General features: G+C 40.2%; 4 protein-coding genes and 1 non-coding gene across 13 annotated transcripts in view; 2 read left to right on the top strand and 3 right to left on the bottom strand.

Annotated features, from left to right (window-relative positions):
• The window catches only part of LOC103477700 (glycerol kinase), a 26019-nt gene extending 21172 nt beyond the window's left edge, over nt 1-4847 (bottom strand). For 2 of the 5 annotated variants that reach the window (XR_001776136.1, XR_001776137.1), the window contains exon 1: nt 4648-4846. Coding sequence is in view for 3 of the 5 variants with exons in the window: in XM_008430997.2 (XP_008429219.1) it covers nt 4648-4728 (81 nt within the window). In the remaining 2 variants the exon portion in view is untranslated. Of the gene's footprint in view, nt 1-4647 lie in introns of all 5 variants that reach the window. The other 3 variants (XM_017302383.1, XM_017302384.1, XM_008430997.2) reach the window with 2 other exon arrangements.
• On the top strand, nt 423-9613 carry wbp4 (WW domain binding protein 4). 2 transcript variants are annotated; one of them, XM_008430962.2, is made up of 10 exons: nt 423-534; nt 6416-6488; nt 6559-6621; nt 7397-7523; nt 7592-7795; nt 7871-7941; nt 8030-8105; nt 8659-8870; nt 8944-9176; nt 9254-9613. In XM_008430962.2, exons 1-10 carry the CDS (start codon nt 479-481, stop codon nt 9453-9455), a joined length of 1317 nt encoding a protein of 438 aa, XP_008429184.1. In that variant the 5' UTR covers nt 423-478; the 3' UTR covers nt 9456-9613. The 2 variants fall into 2 exon arrangements, with proteins under 2 accessions (XP_008429184.1, XP_008429190.1); XM_008430968.1 differs by lacking the exon at nt 423-534 and adding an exon at nt 6157-6265.
• Nucleotides 5759-5830, bottom strand: trnae-uuc (transfer RNA glutamic acid (anticodon UUC)). The gene has a single exon. It is a non-coding gene; the product is annotated as a tRNA-Glu (tRNA).
• A 220-nt stretch (nt 9614-9833) lies between the features above and the next one.
• On the bottom strand, nt 9834-14537 carry mtrf1 (mitochondrial translational release factor 1). The gene is given in 9 exon segments (XM_008431004.2): nt 9834-10430; nt 10917-11015; nt 12244-12380; nt 12453-12570; nt 12630-12802; nt 13035-13142; nt 13337-13418; nt 13849-13940; nt 14027-14537. Coding segments are annotated over 9 exon segments (1320 nt in total). The 5' UTR covers nt 14418-14537; the 3' UTR covers nt 9834-10310.
• A 75-nt stretch (nt 14538-14612) lies between these two features.
• On the top strand, nt 14613-17513 carry ccdc122 (coiled-coil domain containing 122). 4 transcript variants are annotated; one of them, XM_008431021.1, is made up of 6 exons: nt 14613-14694; nt 15474-15589; nt 16350-16760; nt 16822-16938; nt 17005-17078; nt 17164-17513. In XM_008431021.1, exons 1-6 carry the CDS (start codon nt 14691-14693, stop codon nt 17228-17230), a joined length of 789 nt encoding a protein of 262 aa, XP_008429243.1. In that variant the 5' UTR covers nt 14613-14690; the 3' UTR covers nt 17231-17513. The 4 variants fall into 4 exon arrangements, with proteins under 4 accessions (XP_008429243.1, XP_017157881.1, XP_008429233.1 ...); XM_017302392.1 differs by lacking the exon at nt 14613-14694 and adding an exon at nt 14984-15120 and having other exon boundaries at nt 17168-17513; XM_008431011.2 differs by lacking the exon at nt 14613-14694 and adding an exon at nt 14986-15120.
• Nucleotides 17514-24884: the final 7371 nt, after the last annotated feature.

Genomic DNA, 24884 nt, shown 5'->3' with positions numbered 1-24884 from the left:
ATTCAGCAAGTACTTTTACTTTTAATACTTAAGTATTTTTAAAAGCCAGTACTTTTTACTTTTACTTAAGTACAAATGTTAATGTGGTAGTTTTACTTGAGTACATTTTTTGTCTGTGTATTTGTACTTTTACTTAAGTACTTTTTTGAGTACTTTCTTCCCCACTGCTTATACTTTTACACGAGAACCAACCGAAGTAAATGCTTCACTTAAATCACTTTACTAGCATGACACTTATCTTTTGTTTTTTTCAGTTTGAATTCTTACTAATGTCCAAACTTAAAACAGAACATTAGTCTATGTTCTGCCCCAGGCTGGAAGTTGGAAATGTAATAATTAGTTTTAAAAAGTTCTATAGTATTAATTTCTCTGTATTTTATTTTGAAGGAGAATTTTGAGGTAGCAGTGCATTGTGGGTAGCAGAGGCAGTTGCAGTTTGGAATACCTGTTCGCAGAGAAAAAGCCTGCCTGTTAATGTATGAACTTCACCTCCTGTGTTGTCAATCTTTTCTTACACCTCCGGAAACAATGGCTGTAAGTTCAATCTGTGTTCTGTTTGGTGTTATATGTTTTGTTAGTTTATTTTGAGATTGTTTTCCAAATGTGTTTATTCTAGAAAAGCCATATCCTGATAGTTTTTATTTACATAGCAACGGTTACTACGTGACTGTTTCTTAACTGTCACGTAGCTACATGACTGTTTCTAAGGTTAATTCTATTCTGACATTAGAAGTTTATTCTGTGTATTTAGAGCTGATACATATTTTATTTTTCTGTGACTAAAAATATATGTAGATATATTTACATTTTCTGAATGCCATTTTTATACTTTCAATCGCTTAAGTTGGAGAAAATTATTTAAAAAAAATAAGCATTAAGTGATACAAGTGATACGGATGCAAATATTTTCAGGCTCATAAATTAAAATGCATTCCCTCCTACATTAATAGACTAGAAAGTTAAGCAAAAAATGTTGTGAAACATTTTTCTGATTTGTGAAACTTCAAAAAATGGCAACTTTTGCCCCTTTTTTTCCCCAGTCTCGATCACACAAGATCTGCTCTAATTCCAAATCTACAACACCTAGACACTTCAAACACTTCGGCCTGGACGTTAGGCCAGACACTTCTGGATCAGATTATTTTCAATTAATAGCAGAATATTTAAAACCATGTTTGGGATTTGTGAAACCTTTTTCTGATTTGTGAAACTTCACTTAACAGACCACTGCAGAAGATTTTTCCTTCCTTCAGCCATCACCAGGGGTGAAAGTAGTTTTAAATTCTTGGGGGTACTATGACACACACACACACACAAAAAAATATATATATATATTGCATCTTTGTGTGCTTTGGAGGTTCTGTGCCGATTAATTTTTTTGCGAAGCGATAAAAGCTGGGTAGCTCTTGAATTGCTACAAAATGGAGCTGCATTTCCTTCAGCCCAGTGGCTGCAATGTTGACACATTGAGATGCCATGAGACCTAAATTCTGAACATTATGGCATGGAATGCATCTCAGTTTTTCATGTCTGGCATATATCCATTCATTTTAGCTTTTAAACTGATTATATTGATCCTGTGTCCAGACAGACGGATAATCAGTAGGCCTAGTAGTAGTAGGCATGTTTGTTCTGAAGATCCTGCAGCTTCCACTTCTCTTCCTAACATGATGCCTCCTCACCCTGACTCTCATACTGATAGGAGGAACCACGGCGCTCTGATAAGTTAAAGGTCATCTTCTGAAGTTGGGATATTTTTCCTCCAACAGGTTCCAGAGGAATTACCTCAAACCAGATGTTGGACTGGATTTTATTTCATTGTCATTTGTGAATGTTAGAGCCTCATTTTCAACAGTGGAGCTATAAAGGTTGAAAAGGGTTATTATTTTGGAGAAAATCTCATCAGCATCAATATTTCCACTAAATAAGAGGCAAAATAATAATAATTGTTTGATAAAGGAAAAGCCTCTCAGATTCTGAGCCCGACAGCACCAAACTATTTTTTTATATTAGACAATTAATTTAATTTCACATAATTCTTACGGTAGAAACCATTTGTTTGTTAAATACTTAATGAAACATATTTACCATGTTTGATGTTTGTTGTGAATGACGTATAGTCACAAAGAACGAGATAATTAGTCCAAGTTTGTCATTTATTGAACTACAGCGGCTGCGATGCACCAAGACAAAGGTAAAATAACCCGAACAGGTGATCAACTCTAAGCCACTTGCACCTTTTTACTCTCCGTCTCTCTCTGTGATTTAAGCACACTTGTTGCCATGGCAACCTCCTGCTCTCCACATGCCGACCAGAGATTACGTTAAAAACATAACATTCAGTCTGTTACGATATTAGGTTTTCAGCCTAGATATTTATTTTGCGATTACCAATAGGCGCTCCCTGAACACAGCGGTGGCGAGTTCATTTTAAACTCCTGCTCTGCTAGCTATTTTGGTAATGGAACCGAAACGCACAGAATTGCGCAACACCTTGTTGAAACAATAATCACTGAGATTATTAGTTTTGTTGGGTCATTAATTTGAACACGTTTTGTTGATGTTTTTGTTCTATAATAAAGTTACGAACATTTTAAGCCAGTCAGAGGAGGACGTGCTGGTCTCAGCGTCCTGGCTGTGTTCAGTTTGTCACCTAATGTCGAGATCGACTCAAAACCTTCCGCTATCGACATGTTGCACCGCTGCTCTAGCAAAGCACAAATAGTTCAGAAACAATATGAAATGGGAAAAAAGCTATTTATTAACTGATTAAGTCGTGTTTTAGATTGTTCTTGAAAAACTAATCAGTCACGGCTGATTAGTGGGTAAACTCACGGCTGCACAGTGAACCCACTGATTCTTTACAGCTGACAGCCGCTCCTCTCTCTTGCAGGTACTGCGAACCCCCGCTAAATCTTTTAGGGGTACGCGGTACCCGACCATACCCGCCTACTTTCACCCCTGGCCATCACCATCTACAATAACTCTTTGAAGAATTAATGAGTTACACCAACATTTAATTTCCCATTGGGATTAATAAAGTGGTTTTGAATTAGAATTGAATTTGAAAAAGACTGCATGGAACAAGTGTGAATGGAAATCTGATCTTTATTGAAGTCTCACAAATCACATAAAGGTTTCACAAATTCCAAACATAGATTAAAATATTCTGCTATTAGTTGAGAAAATGTAGTCCATCTTTGGGTGCGTTCACACTGCAGCCTGAAGTGACCCAATTCCGATTTATTTTGACGTAATGCGACCTATATTCGATCTTTTCATGGCACTGTGAGCAGCACAGGTCGGATTCTTTTCGAATGTGACCCATATCCGATACGTATCCGATTCAAATGCGACCTAACGTCCAGGCCGCATTCATCCGAACTGAACGTCACTGATTCTCAGCAAATCTCACTATTCTGTATCCTGACACGCGCAAGCGGGAAGAAAAACAACCATGACGGACTATAATGAGGATTAAGTTGTTAATATGCTGCTCCGGCCGGACAACAACTTCATGTAAGCTAAGTCCACCGTTAGCCTCCATGTTTACTTCTGTAAACACTGAGCACTTCTTCTTTTTATGGCAGTTGGCAGAACACTGAGAACGCTGACGCTATTGCGCCCTCTACTGCGCATGCGGGACACTTTCAGATCATTTGCCCGTTCACACTGCAGAACGCATASAGGTCGCATTTACTGGCAGTGTGAACGGCCCTGGAAAAAAAATTCGGAATTGCCAAAAAAATCAGAATTAGATCACTTCAGGCTGCAGTGTGAACGCACCCTTTGAAGAGTCTAGGTGTTGGAGTTGGAGCAGCTCTCATGTGGGAACACCAGCGATCAACGCTTAAATGTCAACTGTCTGCCAACTATCATATGAGGGAGAGACGGAATTGTATCTGAAGCAGTCACATTTTCTGAAAAAAACAGTCCGAACAACTGCTTCCCGTGCAGGATCCATAAAAGCAATCCGAAAACCCTTTGAAGCGTATGAGAGCCATTTCTCGTCTCCGATAGTACCGCGATTCATTTCTGTAGCTCACTGACAATAATAACAGAGATGAGAGAAAGATGGTGAGCGCCGAGCTCTGAAATTTTTCAGTAAAGTATGGAAATAAATGGCTGAGAGCCTGAGTTTACAACGTCACATGATTTCACTCTGAAGCACCTTAATAGAAAACCGTAAGCCCTAGAGAAATTTCGAAAACATTTTACGGGAGCAGGCATTCGGTGCAATTTCATGACCGACTTTCATACCAATAGAGCGATTTTTGTAGGCATCACGGCGATTTCAAAATTGCTTAGGGGGTCAAAAAGACCCCGTAAGAGCTGCCGAAACGCAACTCTAAAAGAGTTGCGTTTCGGCAGTTGGAAATTTCAACTGCCGAAATTTCAGCAGTTGGAAATTTCAACTGCCGAAATTTCAGCAGTTGAGGAGGATGGCCAGGGTTGTCCGCTGCTCTTCCCTATGTAATGCTATGGCAGGCCCCAATAAGTTCACCAACGTTCATTTTCTTTTTTACACATATCCTTTAGCCAGCGTGAAAGCTAAATATATTAGATCGGTCAAGGGCACGGCCAGCTGTGACACATTAAAAGCAACCCCAATGGCTTTCCCTGGCGAGCTCAATCTGTCCGTCTTACCAGAAATCGAGTGGAGCTCGTTCCCTGGTCGATGGCACCAACCAGCGGGCCCAGGTTTATCCGGTGAGAGGACGCCACCATGGAGCTGTTCTTGGGCCGTCCCGGGAGCTGAAAACCCGATTACCAGCACCGGTGCGGAACAGTTGTTGAAGTCTGAAGATGGGGCGTGCCAGCGCGCGGTCTGCCGCGATCTTATGACGTGACAGTTTCAGTCGCTCTCAAAAAAGACGTAACTATGGGGTCGTTTACAAAAGGAAAAAATGCACGCAAACCTTTTTACAGAAATAAATTTTATTTCGCTTTTTTTATATTTTGTGAGGCTTTTAGCAGTATCATTAAAATAGAGAAAATGTTTTCATTGTATATGATAATATAATTTTATTATTTAGTTATTTCAGTCACAAAGTGCAATTTAAGCTATGTAGAATACTTCATTGTTATCAAAGGGAAATTAAATTTTGTAACTCTTATTAGGTAAGATTTTTCAACGAGTTATTGTAGATAGCGATGGCTGTTGGCAGGAAAATCTTCTGTAGTCGTCTGTATGACAGCGAATTTGAAAAAGCCTGTGACTGAAGACACTATTTTCCCAAGACAGTCTCAAGAGGAGGATGGCCAGGGTTTTCCATAAGTTAAATTAAATTAGCTAACACATAAGTGTGCTTCCAATATTATTCTGAACATGGAATGGTAACATTATATGCCAATTCATATTTTGGTATATATAGCTTTGTAAAGAAAAATGTTTTTACATATAAATATGTCTCCATGTCATGAAAGTATATTATGAGACAGATAACCTGTGAAAAAAATAAGCTCCTCCATCTTCTCCTGCTATTATTGCCATCTGAAGAAATGCGCCACTCCCGGTCAAAATCAAGTAATTACAGCCAGGAGTATGGAGAGGACATGGACGGAGAGATATGCAAGAATAAAACCAAAGGTACACACAGTATGTTGGGGAGAGTAAAAGTCATATTTTACTTAAAGTGACTTCGAAAGCAAAGATATGACAGTAAAGCCTCAAACTACAATACTGTATACACCTATGTACGAAAGTGAGTCCTTAAGAATGTTGCTGAAAAAGGCAGCGGTCTGTGAAAAAGTTACCTTCCCATACCGGGAGTCGAACCCGGGCCGCCTGGGTGAAAACCAGGAATCCTAACCGCTAGACCATATGGGACTCATGGTCACCAGCGCCTACCATTTAGAGAGATGTCTACTAACACCATATGTAGTTTCTGTCGGCGTGTTTCACAAGTTTTAACTACACTACCAGGGTAAACGAGTAATTGTTTTCGTATGCTCCACCAGGGGGAAGCACTTCATTGGTAATGTTACCCGATGTCAAACAAACGGGTCAAATGTTGAAAACATACTTATTCTATTAGAAACACTTATTTCCTTTTCGTAAGTACCTTTTGTGTTTATTCAGTCTAAAATTACTATTTAAACTTTATACATTATTTTCTTACTTGGACGCTGTTTAGTTTGACAACGCATGATGACGTAATCAATAAAGGACAGTGTTGTGGTTGTTGAAATGTGGAAGGCAGTTGTCCTCATATTCAGCTTGTTTGACCAATTTCTTTTTACTTTGACCACGCATAACTAAAATGTACGTAATGAAAAACTCTCCGGAGTTTATTATCTGTATGCATTTGTGACGTCAGACCGGTTAAATATTTAGCATTGTGTTTTACGTTAGCAACGAAGGCTAAAGCTAAATGTTTTCTTCTTTAATTCAAAAATGTTGTGCATTTTCCAGGGCGGATTATTGGAAGTCACAACCGAGGAAATTCTGCCAGTACTGCAAGTGCTGGATTGCTGACAACAAGCCTGTGAGTATTACAGAAACATACATTGTTATCCCTGGAGGTAATGCTACTACTTCTAATGTTTGATCTGCAGAGCATCGAGTTCCATGAAAGAGGGAAGAATCACAAAGAAAATGTGGCTGCTAAAATTTCAGAGGTAATATTGATTTTATATTTATTTATGGGATAAATAACCAATTAACACACAATGAACACAAATGCATTTGGGGTAAAATAAAAATAATTGTTGCTTTACTCATGTTATAAAAGTTTACACCGAAAATATTTTTCCTCTCTTACTAATATAATATCTAGTATCACTTCACAAACATACTAAGTTTGTATTGTTATACAGAATCCAGTTTGGACCCTACTTGAGCAAAGCATGTGGAGGTAGAGGAAAAGAGGAAGAAAACTGCAGCAGAAGCAGTTCTAGATTTAGCTCAGAAACTCCAGAAGACACACATAGCACCTTCAGTTATCACAGATAAGAGAAATAAAACTACGCTGGACATAACTAACTCCTCAGTATATTTTCTGAAAACAGTTAAGAAGTATAACAAAGCTAAATAAGAAAAATAACTTATACAATTTTTAATTTTCATTTTGAATTAAGTATTTTTGAACTAACTTAAACTGAAGCATTGAACCAGGAATAGATTTTGCTGACTAGAAAGAGACGGCAAGAAAATTTAGGATATTGCCATGAATGCATAATGAATGATGAAAATATTTTGTTTCTATATTGCTGTTTAGAACTTGAATAAACATTACAGATGATCAACCAGAGAGAAAGTGCCTCATTTGGCATCATTCTAAGGACTGGCAGTAGAGATAAGCTCCAGGCTTCCGCATCACGACTAACGTTGCTATTGGCCGCTATTGGCCGATCAGCAGCAGCCGCTGATCTGTCTCTGACCTTCTCTGCGTAGATTAAGAAAAAGAGTGTTGAAAAGGCGAAGAAAGAGGAGCGGATGTCCAAGGAGTTTGCAGCGATGGAGGAGGCAGCGCTGAAGGCGTATGAGGAAGATTTGAAGAGGATGCAGCGGGGATCAGATGGTAATTCACCAACATTTTATTAAGTGTTTTTGCTATTTATTTGGATTTAAATTGAGTATATTTTGTAGGATCAAGTTCTCCAGTTCGAGCAGCCCCTCAATATCAGCCTGTACCTCTGGTGGGAGTTCAGCCCAAAAAGCAGCAGCAGCAGCAGAAGAAGAAGGGATGGAAGGCGAGCAGGAAGTCCAGAGAGGGACCGAGAGAGATGCAGGTTTGGGTGGAAGGCCAGAGCGATGAGGGACACACCTACTACTATAACACCGTGACAGGAGGTGAGGCAGGCTGATGCAACAGAACCTCCTGCTGGAATCCAGAACCATTTCTGTCTTATTTCTCCTTTTCTGCAGTGTCTCAATGGGAAAAACCTGAAGGTTTCCAGGGAAGAAGTTCAGCTTCTGCTCAGTCCCAGCAGTCTGAGGTAAATTCTGTCCTCAAGTTCCGCTTCCTGTGGAGCTTCACATTCTGCTTCCTGTTGAGCTTGACGCTCTGATCCCGTTTCCCTTCAGAGTTCCTTGGGTTCTCCCTGGATGGGGGCTGTGAGTCCGGATGGCTACACATACTTCTACAACACAAACACAGGGGGTGAGGGGTTCCTGCCTAAGCCCAGTCTGTTTTTACAGTGTGTTTGCTAGCTTCTATTAGTCATTATAAGTTCAATATTTAATTTTTGTTAGTTATAGTAGTAGGTTTTGTTTTTGTTCTTCATACTTTTGTTCATTATAGATGCAGAATTCCAAAAGGTCATAGTATTGTATTGTGATTATGAATACGTCGATTGGGTCAATTTCAAGAAACATATTCAATTGTTATTGAACAACTGACTGACTCTGGCGTTTTCTCCCAACTGTGGCCGTCACTGTGTTGTGGACTAAGTACAGACAGGAATATGTACTTAGTCCTGTCTGTACAGGACTAAGTATGTTTAGTAAAACATACTAAAACATAAGTCTAGTATGTTTTAGTTTTAGAAACACAAAATGTAGTACCAAATATAGATTTTCCCCAGTAATTGCCATTTTTATTTTATTTACAAGAAGTTTTTCCATTACAGTTTTCATTATGTCATTAGTTTTAGTTAACTATTATAACTTTGATCCAGAAGTCAACCATGTCGGTTTTGTTTGTCTCCTCCTAGAGTCCAGCTGGGAGAAGCCGGCGGACTTTCCTTCCAGTGAGGAATCGGAGACCCAGCTGGAGAAAGAGGAGAACGCAGGTGAGGACCAGAGTTCCCAGCTGGAGACGGCGCCCGCAGGGGAGGAGCGCTCCGAGTCTGACGGGTCAGCACTGGAGCTGCAGCCGGTGGGAGAAGTAGATCTGAAGCCCAAAATCCCCAAAATCAACTTCAGGGTGAGATTAAATAAAAACATCACTCAGGCGAATTTTAAAGAGCGAGGCATGAGAATTTATTTCTTGTTTTTAGAAAAGAAAATCAGAGACTGAACCCTCAGAAAAAGAAGGTGAGGATAAAGTGGCAGAAGAAGCTCTGGAAGAGGAAAAGAAAGAGACAAAACCAGAGGAAGAGGCGCAGAGATCAGGACCCAAACCAGAGACGGTAGCAGAGGTGGCGACAGCGGGAAAAACTCCAGTAAAAAGGCCCCGAGCAGCCAATCCGTACGGTGCCTGGGAACGGATCCAGCAGAAGCAGGATCCATTGTAAGTATTCCCAACCCGACACATGAAACGAAGTGGACCACAGGTAATCAGCTAGTGTTTTCCCGTCTGCTTCCCAGTGCTAACGTTGATTTACAGCTGCCCCAGACGGAGGAGAGCGTGGCCGGCACTCCGGCAGAACTCCCGTCGGAACCCAAACCCAAGTTCAAGGAACGTGTCATCACTTCTCTGGGAGAGGAGGGCGGACCCGCCTCATTCCGGAGGAACAAGGCCCAAAACGGGAAGAACAGGAGCCTTCGGCAGAGAGACGACGACGACTGATCTCAGCAGAAGCTTTCAGATGGAGACTTTCTTGGAAGTAAAAGTTTCTAGGAACATGTCAGTGGATTGACATGAACTTTTGTAGGAGGTTTTTTATTTTTCTGAATGTATGATGAGCAGAATTTGGCCAGATTAAAATGTATTTTTTATGCACTGAAGTCATGATTTTGAAACGTTCCTATAGTTTGGGATCTTATTAAATGGAGACAATCCAACATGATCATTTTCCAGCAATTAGAGGGGAATGAAACCCATTTCAGGCCCAGCAGGGCTGTTGGCCTCTTGGCACAGACACACAGGGTGTGACGTGGGGAGTGTGTGTGTAGAGCTGATAGGTGTTTTCACCACACCCTGACTGGCAAATAACCAGAGAAATTATGTTTTCTGGCCGATCAGCCATCTTTAATACCAAAAAAACAGACGCAGCAGCATGGAGACATGCATCTTGATGTGACAGGCCTGGTTCCAGATGTAATGGAGAGAAGTACCCACTCGGTCTGGAATTTCATTGACCAGTTTTCCGGTTTGGGATAAGCATGGCGCAAATGGAATCTGGTAGTTTAAAAGTTGCATCCTCCACCTTTCCAGACATCTTCTGTCCATCCACTCACCCGTTTGTAAAGGTTCACTGATTGAAGTTTTCTGGCCGATCATCCATCTTTAAGAAGTCTGACCTGCCAATTCTGATTTTGGTCAATGCAGATTTTTTTTTGTATAAATAGTTGCTGAGTTAGCAACAATGGGGTGACTTTTTAAACGAACACGTCAATTTATCGGTGCACCCTTACTTAATTTTTCATTGTCTATTTTTTCATTCATCAGTCCAGCTACCCTACTTGTCTGTCCATCCATCTGTCAGACTTCAGGCTGTCCAGTCACAAAGATCTCTACTGCCTCCAGCAGAGCCTCCTGCTCAGAATGCTCCAGCAGGTCTGTGATCAGCTCCTCCAGCTCCTCCCCTCCTCTCATGAACTCCTGAAAACAAAATGCATGAGAGGTTTGGTCTGACATGAGTCACAAGTTCACCTTTTTCTGGCTGTGAGTCAGAAACACAAACTGAAATCTGCTCTACACTCAGTTCCTAACTGCTCCAGCGTTAGTTGACTGTCAGGCGGCAACATCACAATACTGTCTGCACAAAGCAAAGAGGGCCGAATGTTACCCAACCAGACACCCTCTTCTCCACAACTACATCTTGAGATCTCCTCAACACACCGATGCTAGCAGCTCGGTTAAGGGGTGTTGTAAACAGTTTGACTTTTTACTGGACTCATTCTGGATCAACAAACCAGGTCAAGACAACTTCCAGTAGCTCTGTGAGGGTAGAGATCTGGCCACAATGTTCCATTCAGATTGTCATCATCAAGTAGTGCAAACTTTACCCTAAGTTAACATTTGTTGTGATCAAATCAATTTTAGAGGCAGAGATAGATGGATATTAACATTTGCTTCTCATCTGACCTTAATGTCTCTGGTGGTGTATCCTGTCCGGTGGTCGGTGACTCGATCCTGGCTGAAGTTGTAGGTGCGAATCCTCTCTGCCTGGTTGCGTGTGCCCACCTTGATAATAGAGAAAAGCGGAGCTTTGGCTAGGCCTGGAACTTCCAGGTATTTTATTCAGGTAGCAGAGTGGAATCTTTCTTCCACTCCAATAAACGAAATGTACGTGCACCTTCAAATTTTAAAGAAACAATGGAGAGACTCCTTCAACCTTTTAGAGCAGGGGTGTCGAACTCATTTTCATTTTGGGCCATATCAACAATCTAAAGGGCCACTTGTGCCCGAATGTATTGATAAAACTAATACAAACGTTAAAATATCAACAAATAGCTGTTTGTTTCAGCTTTCAGTTGGTGTTTCTTAAAATGAAATAATATTGAACATCTTTTCACAATGATGAGTCCATCCAGGATTTTGCTATTGTTTTTGTGTTTCTTTTTAGCAACCAAAAACAGATTTTGTGGCGCTAATTTAGAAAATTTTTAAGGACTTTTTATGATATTTGTGCTGATGTATGACATTAAATGTGACTTTTTATTAATCGTTATGTCGATCCCAGACTATAACTTGACATCAAGTAAGGCTGAGGCAGCAGTCATCTAAACTCAATGTTTTTATCCAATTTTGAGAACAATTTGCAGCAAAAGTCAGAAAAAAATGGGGGAATCTGTAGATTTTGTGTGAACTTTGAGTGAGTTTTGCAGATTTGTTGAAAAACTGGAGGGACGTAATGTAATTTGGAGTCTAGAGGGCCACATAAAAAGCTATGATGGGCCACATTTTGCCCACAGGCACCTGTATTTTAGAGGAAAGAATGAAAACATTTCATTTCATATTGCAGAGCCATCTAGTGTCAAAATTTTAAACTGCAATTAGCTGGTAAGTGGCCTGAGCTCATATCTTGCTGTAAAAGTCCTACTGACCACTCAAATACATTCTCACAACAAAGTGCTTTGTAGCTTTGTATAGTGTTTGTCAAAGGGCACATTAACGTGTAAAAATATCCTTACGTATCATTGTCAAGTCGCAGAGTCCAGCTCTGCTTCAGCTTTCATTTTTCATTTTTGGTGTTTTTTTTTTTTTTCTGGAATGCTGTATTCGATTCCTGCCAAAAATGTTCTGGGATCCAAATAACTCAGTTTTAGTCTCATTGGTCCAAAGAACATCTTCCCTAGGGTAATGTTCTCTCTGGAAAACTTTTGTCTGGTCACTCATATTTTTTAGAGAGCTTAAGCTCCCTTGTTCTACAGGAACAACATCTGAGACAGATTCTCAACGGTATCCTGACCTGCTGCTTTCGCGCCATGTGCCTTTGCTCGGTCTCCTTGCCCATCATGCTCTAGTAGAGTCTGGTCCTCAACATGCGCATGGCCGTGTCTCTGTTCTGCAGCTGCGAGCGCGTCTGCTGGCACTCAGACGCTATTCCTGTTAGAACCGACATGTTTATAGCTGGAACGGATCCTGAGTAACTTCAGGAAGATCTCTGGCAGACCGGACCTGTAGGAAGGTGAACAATCCGCACGGCGCTGTCCGTTGTGTTAACGCCCTGGCCGCCAGGGCCTTGTGATCTGAATGTATCGATCCGCAGATCCTTTGGGTCAATGTGGACGTCCAACTACAGAGAGTTTGAGGTTAGCATCAGAGAGAGAAACAAGGTAAAAATTTGGGGTGTACCTCAACTGGCTGTGGCAGGATGATGACCGACATAGTTCCAGTGTGGATCCGCTGCATCCTGGATGAGAGGCCCACCTCAGGGATCCTCTGAACCCGGTGCGTTCCTCCTTCATGTTTCAGGTGCATGTACACGTTATCCCCGGCTATCCTGACTGCCGCATGGTGCAGTCCACCTAAAGACAGCTAACTGTCATTGTTCTATTGTTCTGTGTAAGGCACAGTAAAGATTGACTATGATCAATCAAACCCAATCGAAAGAGAGATTGTTGCATTTAGTCAATTTTCAAGCCTAGTAGAAATGTTGGTCACACAACTTTAGGATTGCTTTTTTTTACTGAAATGTAAAGAAAATCTAATTGGTATCACTGGTGCTATTATTAAACTCTTTCAGTTGGGTAACCTTACCGTACTCTGCAGCTGAGTAGTTCAGAACCTCAAAGTTCCAGTTCTTGTAACAAGCAAAGCCTCGGTACATGTCAAACATTTCCCTGGTGAACTGCTGGCAGATGTCACCTGAAACAGAGTCAACATTCATCTTTTGAGAACCCCCTAAAGGTTAACTGATTTTCATTTTCATATGTGGATTTTAATACTATAGTAGTGATGGATCTTTCTTGTTGCTGCCAAAGAAAATGTGGAAAATTAAATGAAGGAACCAGAATCTGATACTTGAAAGCCAAGGAAAATAGTCCTGTTTTCTTTCCTACCTCCTGTTGTTCGTCCTGCGACAATCTCCAGCACAACGTCGCTTGGGTCTAGAGGGTCAACGGGCACAAGAGCTTTGATTAACTGGAGAGAAAATATAGTTTTAAGCATGAGAACAGGAAGAGCTGGTTGGGGTCAAATTGCACAGTTTTACATCATATTTGAGTTTCAACCAATGTTTCTTTTTGATCCCTCTGTGCCCCTTACTGGCGTACCGCAAGGATCCATTCTGCGCTACTATTTAATCATTAAATGTTGGCTTTAGGTTCCATCTTTAGAAAGCACAACATGCCTTCCACTGTTTGGCTAACGATGGACAGATACTGTATACCCGACACCGGACAGCATCAAGTATTATGCTGGTAACGGTGTTTTAGTTTGGAACCACAGGTTTGTTTCCTGTTTTTGACAACTTCTACTGATTTTAATGTGTTGAATACAAAAAAATAAACATTGACCTTGAAAAGTGTGATCAGTGACATTAAAGCTCTGTAGATGTTTGCACAGGACTCACATGTTTTCTCAAGGTCAGAATGTTGCTGCAGATCTGCGCCTCCTCCTCTCTGAGCAGCTGGATCAGGTTTTGATCTTCATCTTTAGTACCAGCTGAGGTTCACAGGTTCAAAAAGAACCTAAGACACGAATATTCCACCCTAAGGTTAGGAATACGAAAGGTTTCAGTCACTACTCACTGTGCAGAAGGGAAAGGACTTCTTCCAAGTCTTTCTGGGCTTGTTCAATGCTTCCAAACAGACCAGCAACAGGCAGCAGCTCTGTGTGCTTCTTCAGCAGCGCTTTCCTGTCTGAACCACGGAGGTGATCGTGTTGTAACTTGCGGCTGATTTCTCTGTGTTCCTCCATCAGTTTCTGCAGATACCTCTGAACTGAGCTGCTGTTGTACAAATCCCCTATATCACAATGTGAAAGGCGTTTTGGGACTGCATTGGTGCCCCGGAGCTGTACCTCTGTAAAGTTAGCATGTCTTGGCCTGCTGTGGTCCTTCGGGGTCCCCCACGGAAACCCACGGCGTGAAACTACACGGCTGCAGTGGCAGCACAGTTCGAACCAGCGAGGGAAAAACATTTCAGCTAAGTTTTAGGAGCCGGTGAGGAAGAAATGTTTCTGGCGAGCGCTGATGACGCAAACACTAGTGACGGGCCATCTGAATCCAGGCTTCGAGGCGCGTACCGAGTAAAAAGGGGGCGTGTCCGATGAAGCCCCGCTTCGAGGCTTGTGTCGTCTTGCTGAAAACCACGTGACTGGCAACAAACAAGGCCTCGCATTGCCTGGGTCACGTGACTGCTTCATTTTGCGTGTCGGTTTTCAAAATAAAAGCGCGATGAGCCGCGCTGCATCATGGGTTGGTGTTCATTTAGTCTCGCATCAGAGGAGAATATTTGTCTTCAGTGGCCAAACTGTGGCTAAAGCTGCTGCTAGCTGGTTTACTGTCCGATCGGAGGCTGTTTATTTTATACACAGTTAGAGAATGGTGGCTTGACAATGAGTAATGATGGTTATCTAACAATTTAATGCTGTTATTATTAACCTCACCTTTTATTATGTCCTTAAGATAATGAGTATCCGTGAATTTTTCAGTCAGGTTTCCCGAGACAAAATCACACCGGAAGTAAAGATACACCGTTTCGAGTTATGGCGGCCATTGTCTGACGTCACTGTGAAAAGGGTCTTGCTATATTTTCATCGGTTTCATAAAGTTGTGATAAATAAATTAAAAGCGTAGGGCTATGTGTTCGCAACAAAATGTCGGAATTCACGGATAACCAGGGTTAGGAAATACTATTGCAAAATACTTAAGTAAATATTGGAATGTTAACAAATATATATATTTTTTTTTTATCAAGAAGGTTTAAACATTAGCCTAATGTTTCTTAGCCGACTAGCATATTAGCTTCAAGACTAATAGGCTAACAGGCAATACAAAAACAAGTAAATTTCATTTCAAATTTGTGGTACAAACTCAAACTCTTTCAATCTGGCTATGGTGGATACATAATACTTCACCTTAACTGGAAAATATGAAAAGTTTTCATGTACAGTATGAAGTGTTTTCATTTCTATTCCAGCAGGAACAGAAAAAGAAAGTTGGTTTAACACAAGTGTTTTATTGTGATGTGTTAGGCTTCCAGGAATCCTGTGAGTTTTCATTAACTAAGGCGGTGGAGGATGTCAGTCAGCACAGCTACACCCAGACTGAGACCCTGAGAGAGAAACAGAAAATTCTGAAAACCCTGCAGGTACACCTCATCATTTTTCTGATAAAACTTCACTCGGATTGGCTAGCAAAATTATTCATACCCTTGTGAACTTTTCCATATTTTGTCACAATAAATATATTTCATTGGAATTTTATGTGAAAGACCAACACAAAGTGGTATCCAGTTGTAAAGATAGAAAATTATTCATGATTCAAACCATATTTTACAAATGAAAAACTGAAAGTGCAGTGTGCAAAAGTATTCCCACCCCCCTCCCCCCTTTCTCTGAGTGCAACCAATTACCTTCAGAAGAAGTTGCCACAGAGTAGCTGTATTTGTCCTAAGATCAGATTACCTTCAGGTAGACTCCATTACCTGAGGGTAATGGAGGGTGTCGGAATTCACAGATAACCAGGGTTAGGAAATAATATTGCAAAATACTTAAGTAAATATTGGAATGTTAACAAATATATTTTTTTATCAAGAAGGTTTAAACATTAGCCTAATGTTTCTTAGCCGACTAGCTTCAAGACTAATAGGCTAACAGGCAATACAAAAACAAGTAAATTTCATTTCAAATTTGTGGTACAAACGCAAACTCTTTCAATCTGGCTTTGTTGGATACATAATACTTCACCTTACCCAGCAGTAAGGTGAAGTCTTACCCACCCAGCATTACCCAGCATTACCCAGCAGTTTCCTTCCAGCAGGAAGTTTCCTGCTGGACGGGTATGAATACTTTTGCGAGCCACTGTATTTCTGTAGTATTTGTAATATCATGCTATTATGATTCGGTGAGTTTCTATTGAAGGCGGCCCTGGCTGACATTGAAAAGAAAAATCCACATGCGGAGCAGCAGCTGAGGTCCAAGTTGAGAGAAATCTGCCTGCTGGAGGGAGAGATGGAGCATCTGGAGAGGCAGAGAGTGCTGCTGCAGGACCGCTGTTCCGGCATCAACAGGGAGAACGTAAAGCGGCACATGCTCATACAGGACGAGGAGGAGAACGCCCGAGCCACTCTGGAAAAAATCAGCATGTACAGGAACAAGATGAAAGGCCACAGAGACGCCGTCCTGCAGGCTGTGAGCCAGACAGAGGCCCACAGGGAGCTGGAGGAGAACAGGATGCTGGTCTTGAAGCTGAGGCAGGAGAAGGAACAGCTCAAGGAGGATCTGCAAAACCCAAACGGGATGACCCTGCAAACAGCTAAGGTACAAAACATACACAAAAGGATTTTAAAGTATTTGGTTTTGTAAACGTTCTTCTGTCCAGGAGGAAACTGATACCCTGAAGAGAGAGATCTCTGAGAGAAATATAGCCATCGCTGGAGGAAGAGAACAACTGAAGAAAGAATTTGAGATTCATGCAAAGTTAAAGAGAGATATCAAGGTACAGCAGAGGATTGAATTATCCCCCAAAATTAAAAACTTTTGTTGATGATTTTCTCTCCTTTAGATCCAAAACAGGCGCTATGAAGCCATCGTCAAGCGGCTGCGCTGCCAGCTCAGCAGAGCTCAGGCCGTACACAGGTAAAGCCATCGCCCCAAAGTCATCTATTTCCTCTTTCCATGACACAAAATTTTAAAAATGCAATCAAATCGTCTCTTTTTTCAGGCAGACTTTGGATGAAATTTTCCACCTGCAGAAGCAGCTAACTGAGCTCAAGGGGCAGCAGGGTTAAAGATATTTAAAGTGCAACATTATGTTTGCTAATCTTGGTTATTTGTTCTGCTGAATACATTTAGGGATTTAAGATACTTGATACTTATAGAACGATTTGTTTTTGTTCCTTGTGTTGAACAGGTGGGGGCAGCACCCTCCAGCAAATCTCTAGCTAAGGCTTCTTATGTGTTTGACTGTCATATTCTGTGTTTATGCAAACCACTAATGGCCTCAGTTTAAGCTTTGCAAATCCAAATGCTAATCCACTGAGAATTTATTAAATAAAGACACGTTTATCTTCAGTGTGGATTACTGTTGACATGAGCAGAGTGTGGGATGGGATTTCAGCTCAAGTAATGACAGAAAATCAATCCCTGTAGAACAGAGTTTGATGCACAACAAAAGCCATGTGTCCACTGTAGCTGACGAGGCAATGAGGTTTGTTCTGGAATGCATTGTTCCAGCTCCTGTTCCAGCTTCTGCTCCACTAAGTAGCTTGACGGCTGCGAAGTGACAGTTCTACTGTCCCTCGGTCCAGGGTACGACTTCTTTGCCACAGTAATGCAACAATTGCTCGGCATTTTTAAGAACTGAGTCCACATCATACAGACTGAAAAAAGAAAATTAAATGTTTAATCAAAAATGGGCAGAAAACATTTTAAAACAAGTCAGGATTTAAGTAGTCAAACTTATCTTTTACCATTTAGTTAGTATTTTTAAAAGTGTTTTGCATTTAAGTTTCAATTAGAAATAAAAACAAGTCAATAATAATAATTAATAATAATTAATATTTCTTGCACTTCACAAAATAAATGGCATCACGAGGAAAGGACATTACATTGACATATTGAAATAACATCAAAGGACAATCAGAAAGGTAAAAACACAAGGAGGTCTTAAAAATGGACAATAGTTTAAATCCTTTAAAATGAAGTGATATTCTGCCAGCTGGTATTCTGTTGTGTTTGCAGTACCTTACCCTGACTGAGCTCCTTTTAACGACCAGCCTGACAGTCGCAGGACTTGAAGTGTTGACACTGCTCTGCCATGGGCCTCCTCTCAAACTACCATAAACAACAACCGTCTAGTATAAATAGTAACAAACTGCAAGTGAATTCAGTTTGTTTTCTTTGAATAGCACAAGCATATGCCTTCACGCTTCCACCCACAGTCTCATTTGTCCATGCACGAACTATGAAGGACTATTTTTACTCCTCGTTGACACAAATTAAATGAACATGGTGACAAAAAATAAGTGAGACGGTAAATGTTCCCATGCAATGAGGAGCAGGGAGTTCCTTGACTCCATTTACAGTACATAATCCCACTGCCATGACACATTTGTCATAAGACATTTTGATTTGTGTGATCTTTGTTTAGGCATGCCAGGACACTCAGAGGTGCTGAATCACTGTAACAGAACAACACAAAAAACAACCAATGTGCCATATTTGTTGTTTGTGAAAGTGAGGTACATACAGGATAAAGAGACAGTATGAGGAACAGTATCATTATTTTAAAAAGGCATGGCTCATATGTCCACAATAAAACCAGAGTTTTGAAATTGATCCACTCTGGGATCTGGTTTCAAAAATGGTCCTTTCTGGTCTCATGGCCTGTTTGTTCTGAAGATCCTTCAACTTCCACTTCATCTCCCTGACATGGTGCCTCCTCACCCTGACTCTCATACTGACAGGAGCTCTGTTATATTAAAACCACATCTTCTGAAGTTGGGATATTTTTCCTCCAAAGGTACCAGAGGAATCACCTCAAACCAGATGTTGGACTGGATTTTATTTCAATGTCATTTGTGAATGTTGGAGCCTCATTTTCAACAGTGAAGCTACAAATGTTGAATAAGGTTATCATTAAGTCTCATCAACATCAATATTTCCACTAAATAAGAGGCAAAAAAAATAGTTTGATAGAGGAAAAGCCTCTCAGACTCTGAGTTCAAAGCGAAATGCGCAAACTATTTTTTTTAATATTATACAATTAATTTAATTTCACAAAATTATCGCAGTAGAAGCCATTTGTCTGTCAAATACTTAATGAAACAAATTTACCGTGTTTGATGTTTATTGTGAACAACGTATACTCACAAAGAACGAGGTAATTAGTCCACATTTTGTAGTTTATTGAACGTTCAGAAACTACAGTGGCTGTGATGCTCCACAGCAAAGGTAAACGAAGGTAAAATTACCTGAACTCAAAGCCACTTGCACCTTTTTATTCTCTCCCTCTTTGTCATTTAAGCAAAGAGGCTCGGCCTGAGCTCCGCAAGCAGAGCAGAGATTAATTTTAAAAACATATCATTCAGTACGTTACGTTATCAGATTTTCAGGCTTGATATTTATTTTGCGCAGTGGTGGAGAAAGTACTCAAAAAATTTACTTAAGTAAAAGTACAAATACACAGACAAAAATGTACTCAAGTAAAAGTAAAACTACCACATTAACATTTGTTCTTAAGTAATAGTAAAAAAGTACTGGCTTTTAAAAATACTTAAGTATTAAAAGTAAAAGTACTTGCTGAATGCCTTACCTAATCCCTAATACAATATCATTAAGTGAACCGATCGTATTTACATATAATACATTAGAAATGTGCCATTTTAATGAACAATGCCACAGATAAAGAATGTTGTGTTTACTCTCTGTAACATAGTTTAGACTTAGATATGTGATTCTATGCATCATAATTTCAGGGATGGAAACATCTGGTCTCCTGTCCTAAAATAGCACTTCACTTTTTTTTTGCCACCAGTGGCATTTATTTTTAAAGAAATCCAACAGAAAGGGGATGGAAAGAAGGTGGGTGGGGGAGGACATGCAACCGAGGAGCCATGTAGCAGAGTTGTAGTCAAGACCACCTACCCAAGACCAAGTCAAGACCAGCACCCCGTGCTATGTGACACAAAAAATTAAGTTTTACCTATCAAAATTGCTTCTCAAATTGATCTGAAAGATCCACATTCCCATGAAACACCTAGATATTAAATACTTAGAGCTGAAATAAATTTAATCAGTAAAGATCCGTCCAGAAGAATCGGATCATTCCTGAATGTCATATCAATGCAGACTTTGGTCACAGCGTTGTCCCATATTTGCGACACCTCAGTCAACACCTCCACACAATAATTCAGCGCATGTGACAACTTTTTTCATTGCAGATGCAACATGTGTTTCTGTACAGCTAGCTTTGCTAGCGTCACGTCCACAGATCTTACCTTTCTTTAAGCTTTCCTTCGAAGTGACGCTAAAAGTTGGACGAAGTTCCCACCGTCTGTGAAAGCAAAGCGCTGCTGATTTTACATGTCGCCATATCTTATGATTTATGCAGCGCTATTATATTACTGACGATTAGACAGACATCTTCTCCCSCTCAGAGGAAACCACTGCGCATGTCTGGAGCTCCGCGTGCCAGTAAACGGGGAGGCGATGGGTGACAACAGACACTAAGTCACGTTATTGCTTGGATTTTATGGCGCCACCTTAAGTCCCTGAACTTCACATTTTAACGGAAAAAAAGCGCAACGCGACTTGGATGTAACGAGTAACGCGACAGTTTTGTAAAAATGTAATGAAGTAGAAAGTACAGATACTTACTGTAAAATGTAGTGGAGTAAAAGTAGAAAGTACCTATTATTAAATCTGCTTAAGTACTGATACACAAAAAATGTACTTTAGTACAGTAACGAAGTACTTGTACTTCGATACTTGCCACCACTGATTTTGCGATTATTAATAAGCACTCCCCTGAACACAGCGGTGGTTGATTAGATAATTTTAAACTCCTGCTCTGCTAGTTATTTTGGTGCTAGTTATTTTGGTAATGGAAGTGAAAAGCACAGATTTGCACAACACCTTGTCCAGAGACACAAAACATGTTGGTGTGTAGTGGATTCTAACCCCAACCGGTTTCGATGCAGCAGGTGGACGTGGCGGCGTGGCGAAGTGGCCTATAACGCTGGTTATAGTGAAGCTGAGTAAAAGCAAAGCACATGCCTCCAGGTCTGGTCTTCTAGTAATACATTCTTTCAATCTGTGAAGTGAAGTACTTTCCTGCTGAGAACAGTTAAGGAAAACAGTAGGAGGATGTTTTTAATTTGCTGTTTCCATTGAAGGATTTCAGTTTGGATTATGACTTTATCGTCAAAGTAAATTTAATCTTAACCTTCTGGCGTGTTGGTAAGCATCACAAGAGTTTTCATTCTTTTTGATTTCATAGATATCTATTTTTGTCACTGCAAACAATGCATTGCTTGTTCAGATTGCTTTTTACTCCTTATGGTATGTCTATGATTCTTCTCGGAATTCAGGTTTTTTTTTCATCTAGGTTTTATTTCAAAAAGAAACCCACAAAACCCTGCAACCTCCCTCCTGGAAAAGGATAGGCACTATCAGAACTGTGCTTTCCCAGAGTTTTGCTTCATATCAACTTGCCCTTCTATGAACAGGTGTTGTAATATTGTTGAAACAGAAGTTTTAGAAAAATAATTTTTGGTATTCCTTTAAAGCTATAAGGTGTCATATAGCCTCAGGCAGAAATCATTGAGTTCAGTTGGAGAATTTTAATGAACACATAAACAACCATGCAGTCTACAAAAAAATTACAAGGTTCTAACCTGGAAGGCGCTTTGGAATTATTTTACTGTTGTAGAGAAAAATAAATGTAGTGAAGGATCATTTTAAATGAAGTTATTCACTACTGAAACAATTGTTACAGAAGCAATGGAAACAAGAAAAATGATAAATGCAAAAGCAATATACATGAGAAATGATTCCATGCTCAGCATGTTACATCTGTCCATCAAACCAGCTTCTGTAATCTGCAATCAAATTTTTTACTGGTAGAGGAGATTTTTCAGTTGCTCTGCTGCTCACATATTAACACAGCTAGTGCTGCTAGTTAACTTACAAAAACTAAAAATGGACAGTTCATTCCTCAAAATCACATATTCATGGTAGTGTGTCATCTAAATGAAAAGGCCTAACGCTATATTTGTTCATAAACATATTTGTAGCTGCTCCCCAGCATTCGAATGAATTGCGCGGTCTCGACGGGTGAATTTTCCAGGTTTGTTTATTTTCTTTGACTGGATCATCAGACGTCACACCCATCTCAGTCACCGTGAAAACTAAAAACATATACAATTATTAGAATATAAACATAAACTTACAACACAAACAACAAAATAAAACGTACCTCGCTGCTTTCACAGGGGAACACYAAGTGTTGATTGTGCCAAGCACATCTTTGACAGTTCATTCAAGTTGTTTGCGAGCTTTTATAGGCCTGCCCTCATTAGCTATGGCAGCCCGTGAGGTACAAAAAAAAAACTTTACAAAGTGCAATCCAAATAAACAAAATACAAACCATCAGTGGTAATCAAACAGACAAATATCATTAAACAATCTGCAACATACTTAAATAATTTACAATGAATAATTACAAATTTGAATAATTTAGGAAACTTAATTAAAATGATTCACTATCCATTACAATATTGTTTATGAACAAGAGAGTCAAATGGTGTTGTCATGCTTTCATTATGATCATTCACACTGGGAGTGTTTCCCACTGCAAAACCGTCAGATAACAGAAAAATGTAAATACTTTATTCAGGCAGTAACTTTGGTCCATAGTATTTAGTTTGAAGGATAACATGTTTTCCTGAAAATAACCCTCCTCTCACATATTTTGTGGAAGATGGGGGTATCGGACACCTGGATTGTCTTTTACTGATTCACTGCGTTCGTAACCCCAAATTAAGATCTATTTCTGGATTCCTGGCACAAAGTTGGCCTTGTTCCCAGAAGGGATAAGACACTGCAAGGGTTTCCTGTTTGTCATGTACCCTGTTTATGGTTTACATGGACAGGATTTGAAGTTGTAGTTCGGGTGAAGGGTCTATTGTCCATGGAGTCGATTGTCTCCAAGTGTGAGAACCTGGGTTCTCAAACAGAAAAAGTTGGACAGCTCCCTTTGGGTCAAGGTTCTGACTCTTCCTCAAGTAAAGGAGTTTGAGTATCTTTGTGTCTTGTTCATGAGTTATAACAAGATGGATAGAAGAACTGAGGGAAGGTTTGATAAGTCCCAGATGCTGCTCTGTTGTGATGAGGAAACACCTGAGGCACAAGCAAAGCATTTGATGAACAGCTTTATCAACATTCCAAGCCTCAACTTAGGTCCGAAGATATACATCATGAATGGTAGAATGACATCCTGAACTAATGTGTATTCAGGTGCAGCCTTTGAGATGGTGTGAAGATCTCCATCATCCAGTGTTCTACTAACTAGTAGAACTGCATCTCTTCTGCTATAAGTTCGGGCAGTCTGGACAACAGGAAGCCTCATGGAAACCTCCCAGGGGAGGTTTGTGCAGACATAGCCCCCTGGGAAGAAACCCCCGGGCAGACAAAAGAATCCTGGGAGGCACCGACATATGCCTATGACGTGATTTGGGATAAGAATAGGACAATGGATAAATGGATGGTATTGTTCATTTCCAGAATAGCACCTAGTAAAGTGGTGGCCTTATCCTCTCCTGAGCTGTTGTAAACAAGCACCAGATGAATGTAACATGGCATCTGATTGCTGCATTGTTTTCTTTTCTAGGAAAAAATTTATTGTTTCACCTGCATATCTCAGTTTCCACGTAAACTTGCATTTCCCTCTGGCCTGAACTGCTCAATTGTGGCTTTAAAAGCCTTTAAAAACAGACAACACCTGACAGTCAGTGTCAGTGTGACTTTACCACTAGGGAGCGAAGAGTTTATTTACCATACTTTGGAAAAGGAAGTCCTGGTTCAGAAAGCAGTAATCCTGACTGATGAGTGCTGGGAAGTGTGGGGTGACATGATCTTGCAGGGTGGAGAAATTAAAAAGAAACCCACGTTACCTCTGCAGGCGTCTAATTGCTCCCACTGGACCTTGTTAGACTAAACAGCGTTTGAACACTCATTTGGATCAACTTTAAACATTCTGTCTGCACACGTTGGTATAGGGTCAGATGTTAAGAATGAACAATAAGCAGGTGACTAAACATTTAAATGAGCCCAGTGGGTGAAGATTTGTCTATTCCTACACAGCAAATTCAAAAGTGTTAGATTTCCAGTGTTGGTGTTTTATGTTAAAAATACAGTGTTAATTCAACACTTGTTTAATCTAATTCAACAACATGAGTGTTAATTTCCCTAAAGAGTTGGTGTTATTCCAGAGAGTTAAATAAAAGCAATTCCGTCTGGTGTTGATTTCCAAATGAACACCAATGCCAGTGGGGTTTATGGACTTATGGACTTCCGTTTTAGCACTTCCGCATTTTTTTGCCACATATTATGCTTCCGGTGCACAGGCAACAGTGTTAACAATGGCTCCTCGGTTGCTGCAGGACTATTGATGCTTATAGAATTATTCAGACGTCCTGAAAAGCTCCAACAACAACAAAGGATTTAGGCTGGATGTGTCAAACTTCACAATAACTTTGAAGGTAAGTTAATAAATGGTTTGTATTCATCATAATGCCTCATATGTCTGACGTAGCTAATAGGGACAGCTTACAGAGATGCTAGGTTAAGTGTTTTGATTATCTGTGCAGTGTGCAATCTATTTATGTCATATAGATAGATATAGCTCTGCTCTACATATAGTTATATATAGAGCTATATATA

The sequence above is a fragment of the Poecilia reticulata genome, linkage group LG2 (assembly GCF_000633615.1).
Source record: "Poecilia reticulata strain Guanapo linkage group LG2, Guppy_female_1.0+MT, whole genome shotgun sequence".
NCBI classification, from domain to species: domain Eukaryota; kingdom Metazoa; phylum Chordata; class Actinopteri; order Cyprinodontiformes; family Poeciliidae; genus Poecilia; species Poecilia reticulata.
This window is presented reverse-complemented; position numbering and strand designations above follow the sequence as displayed.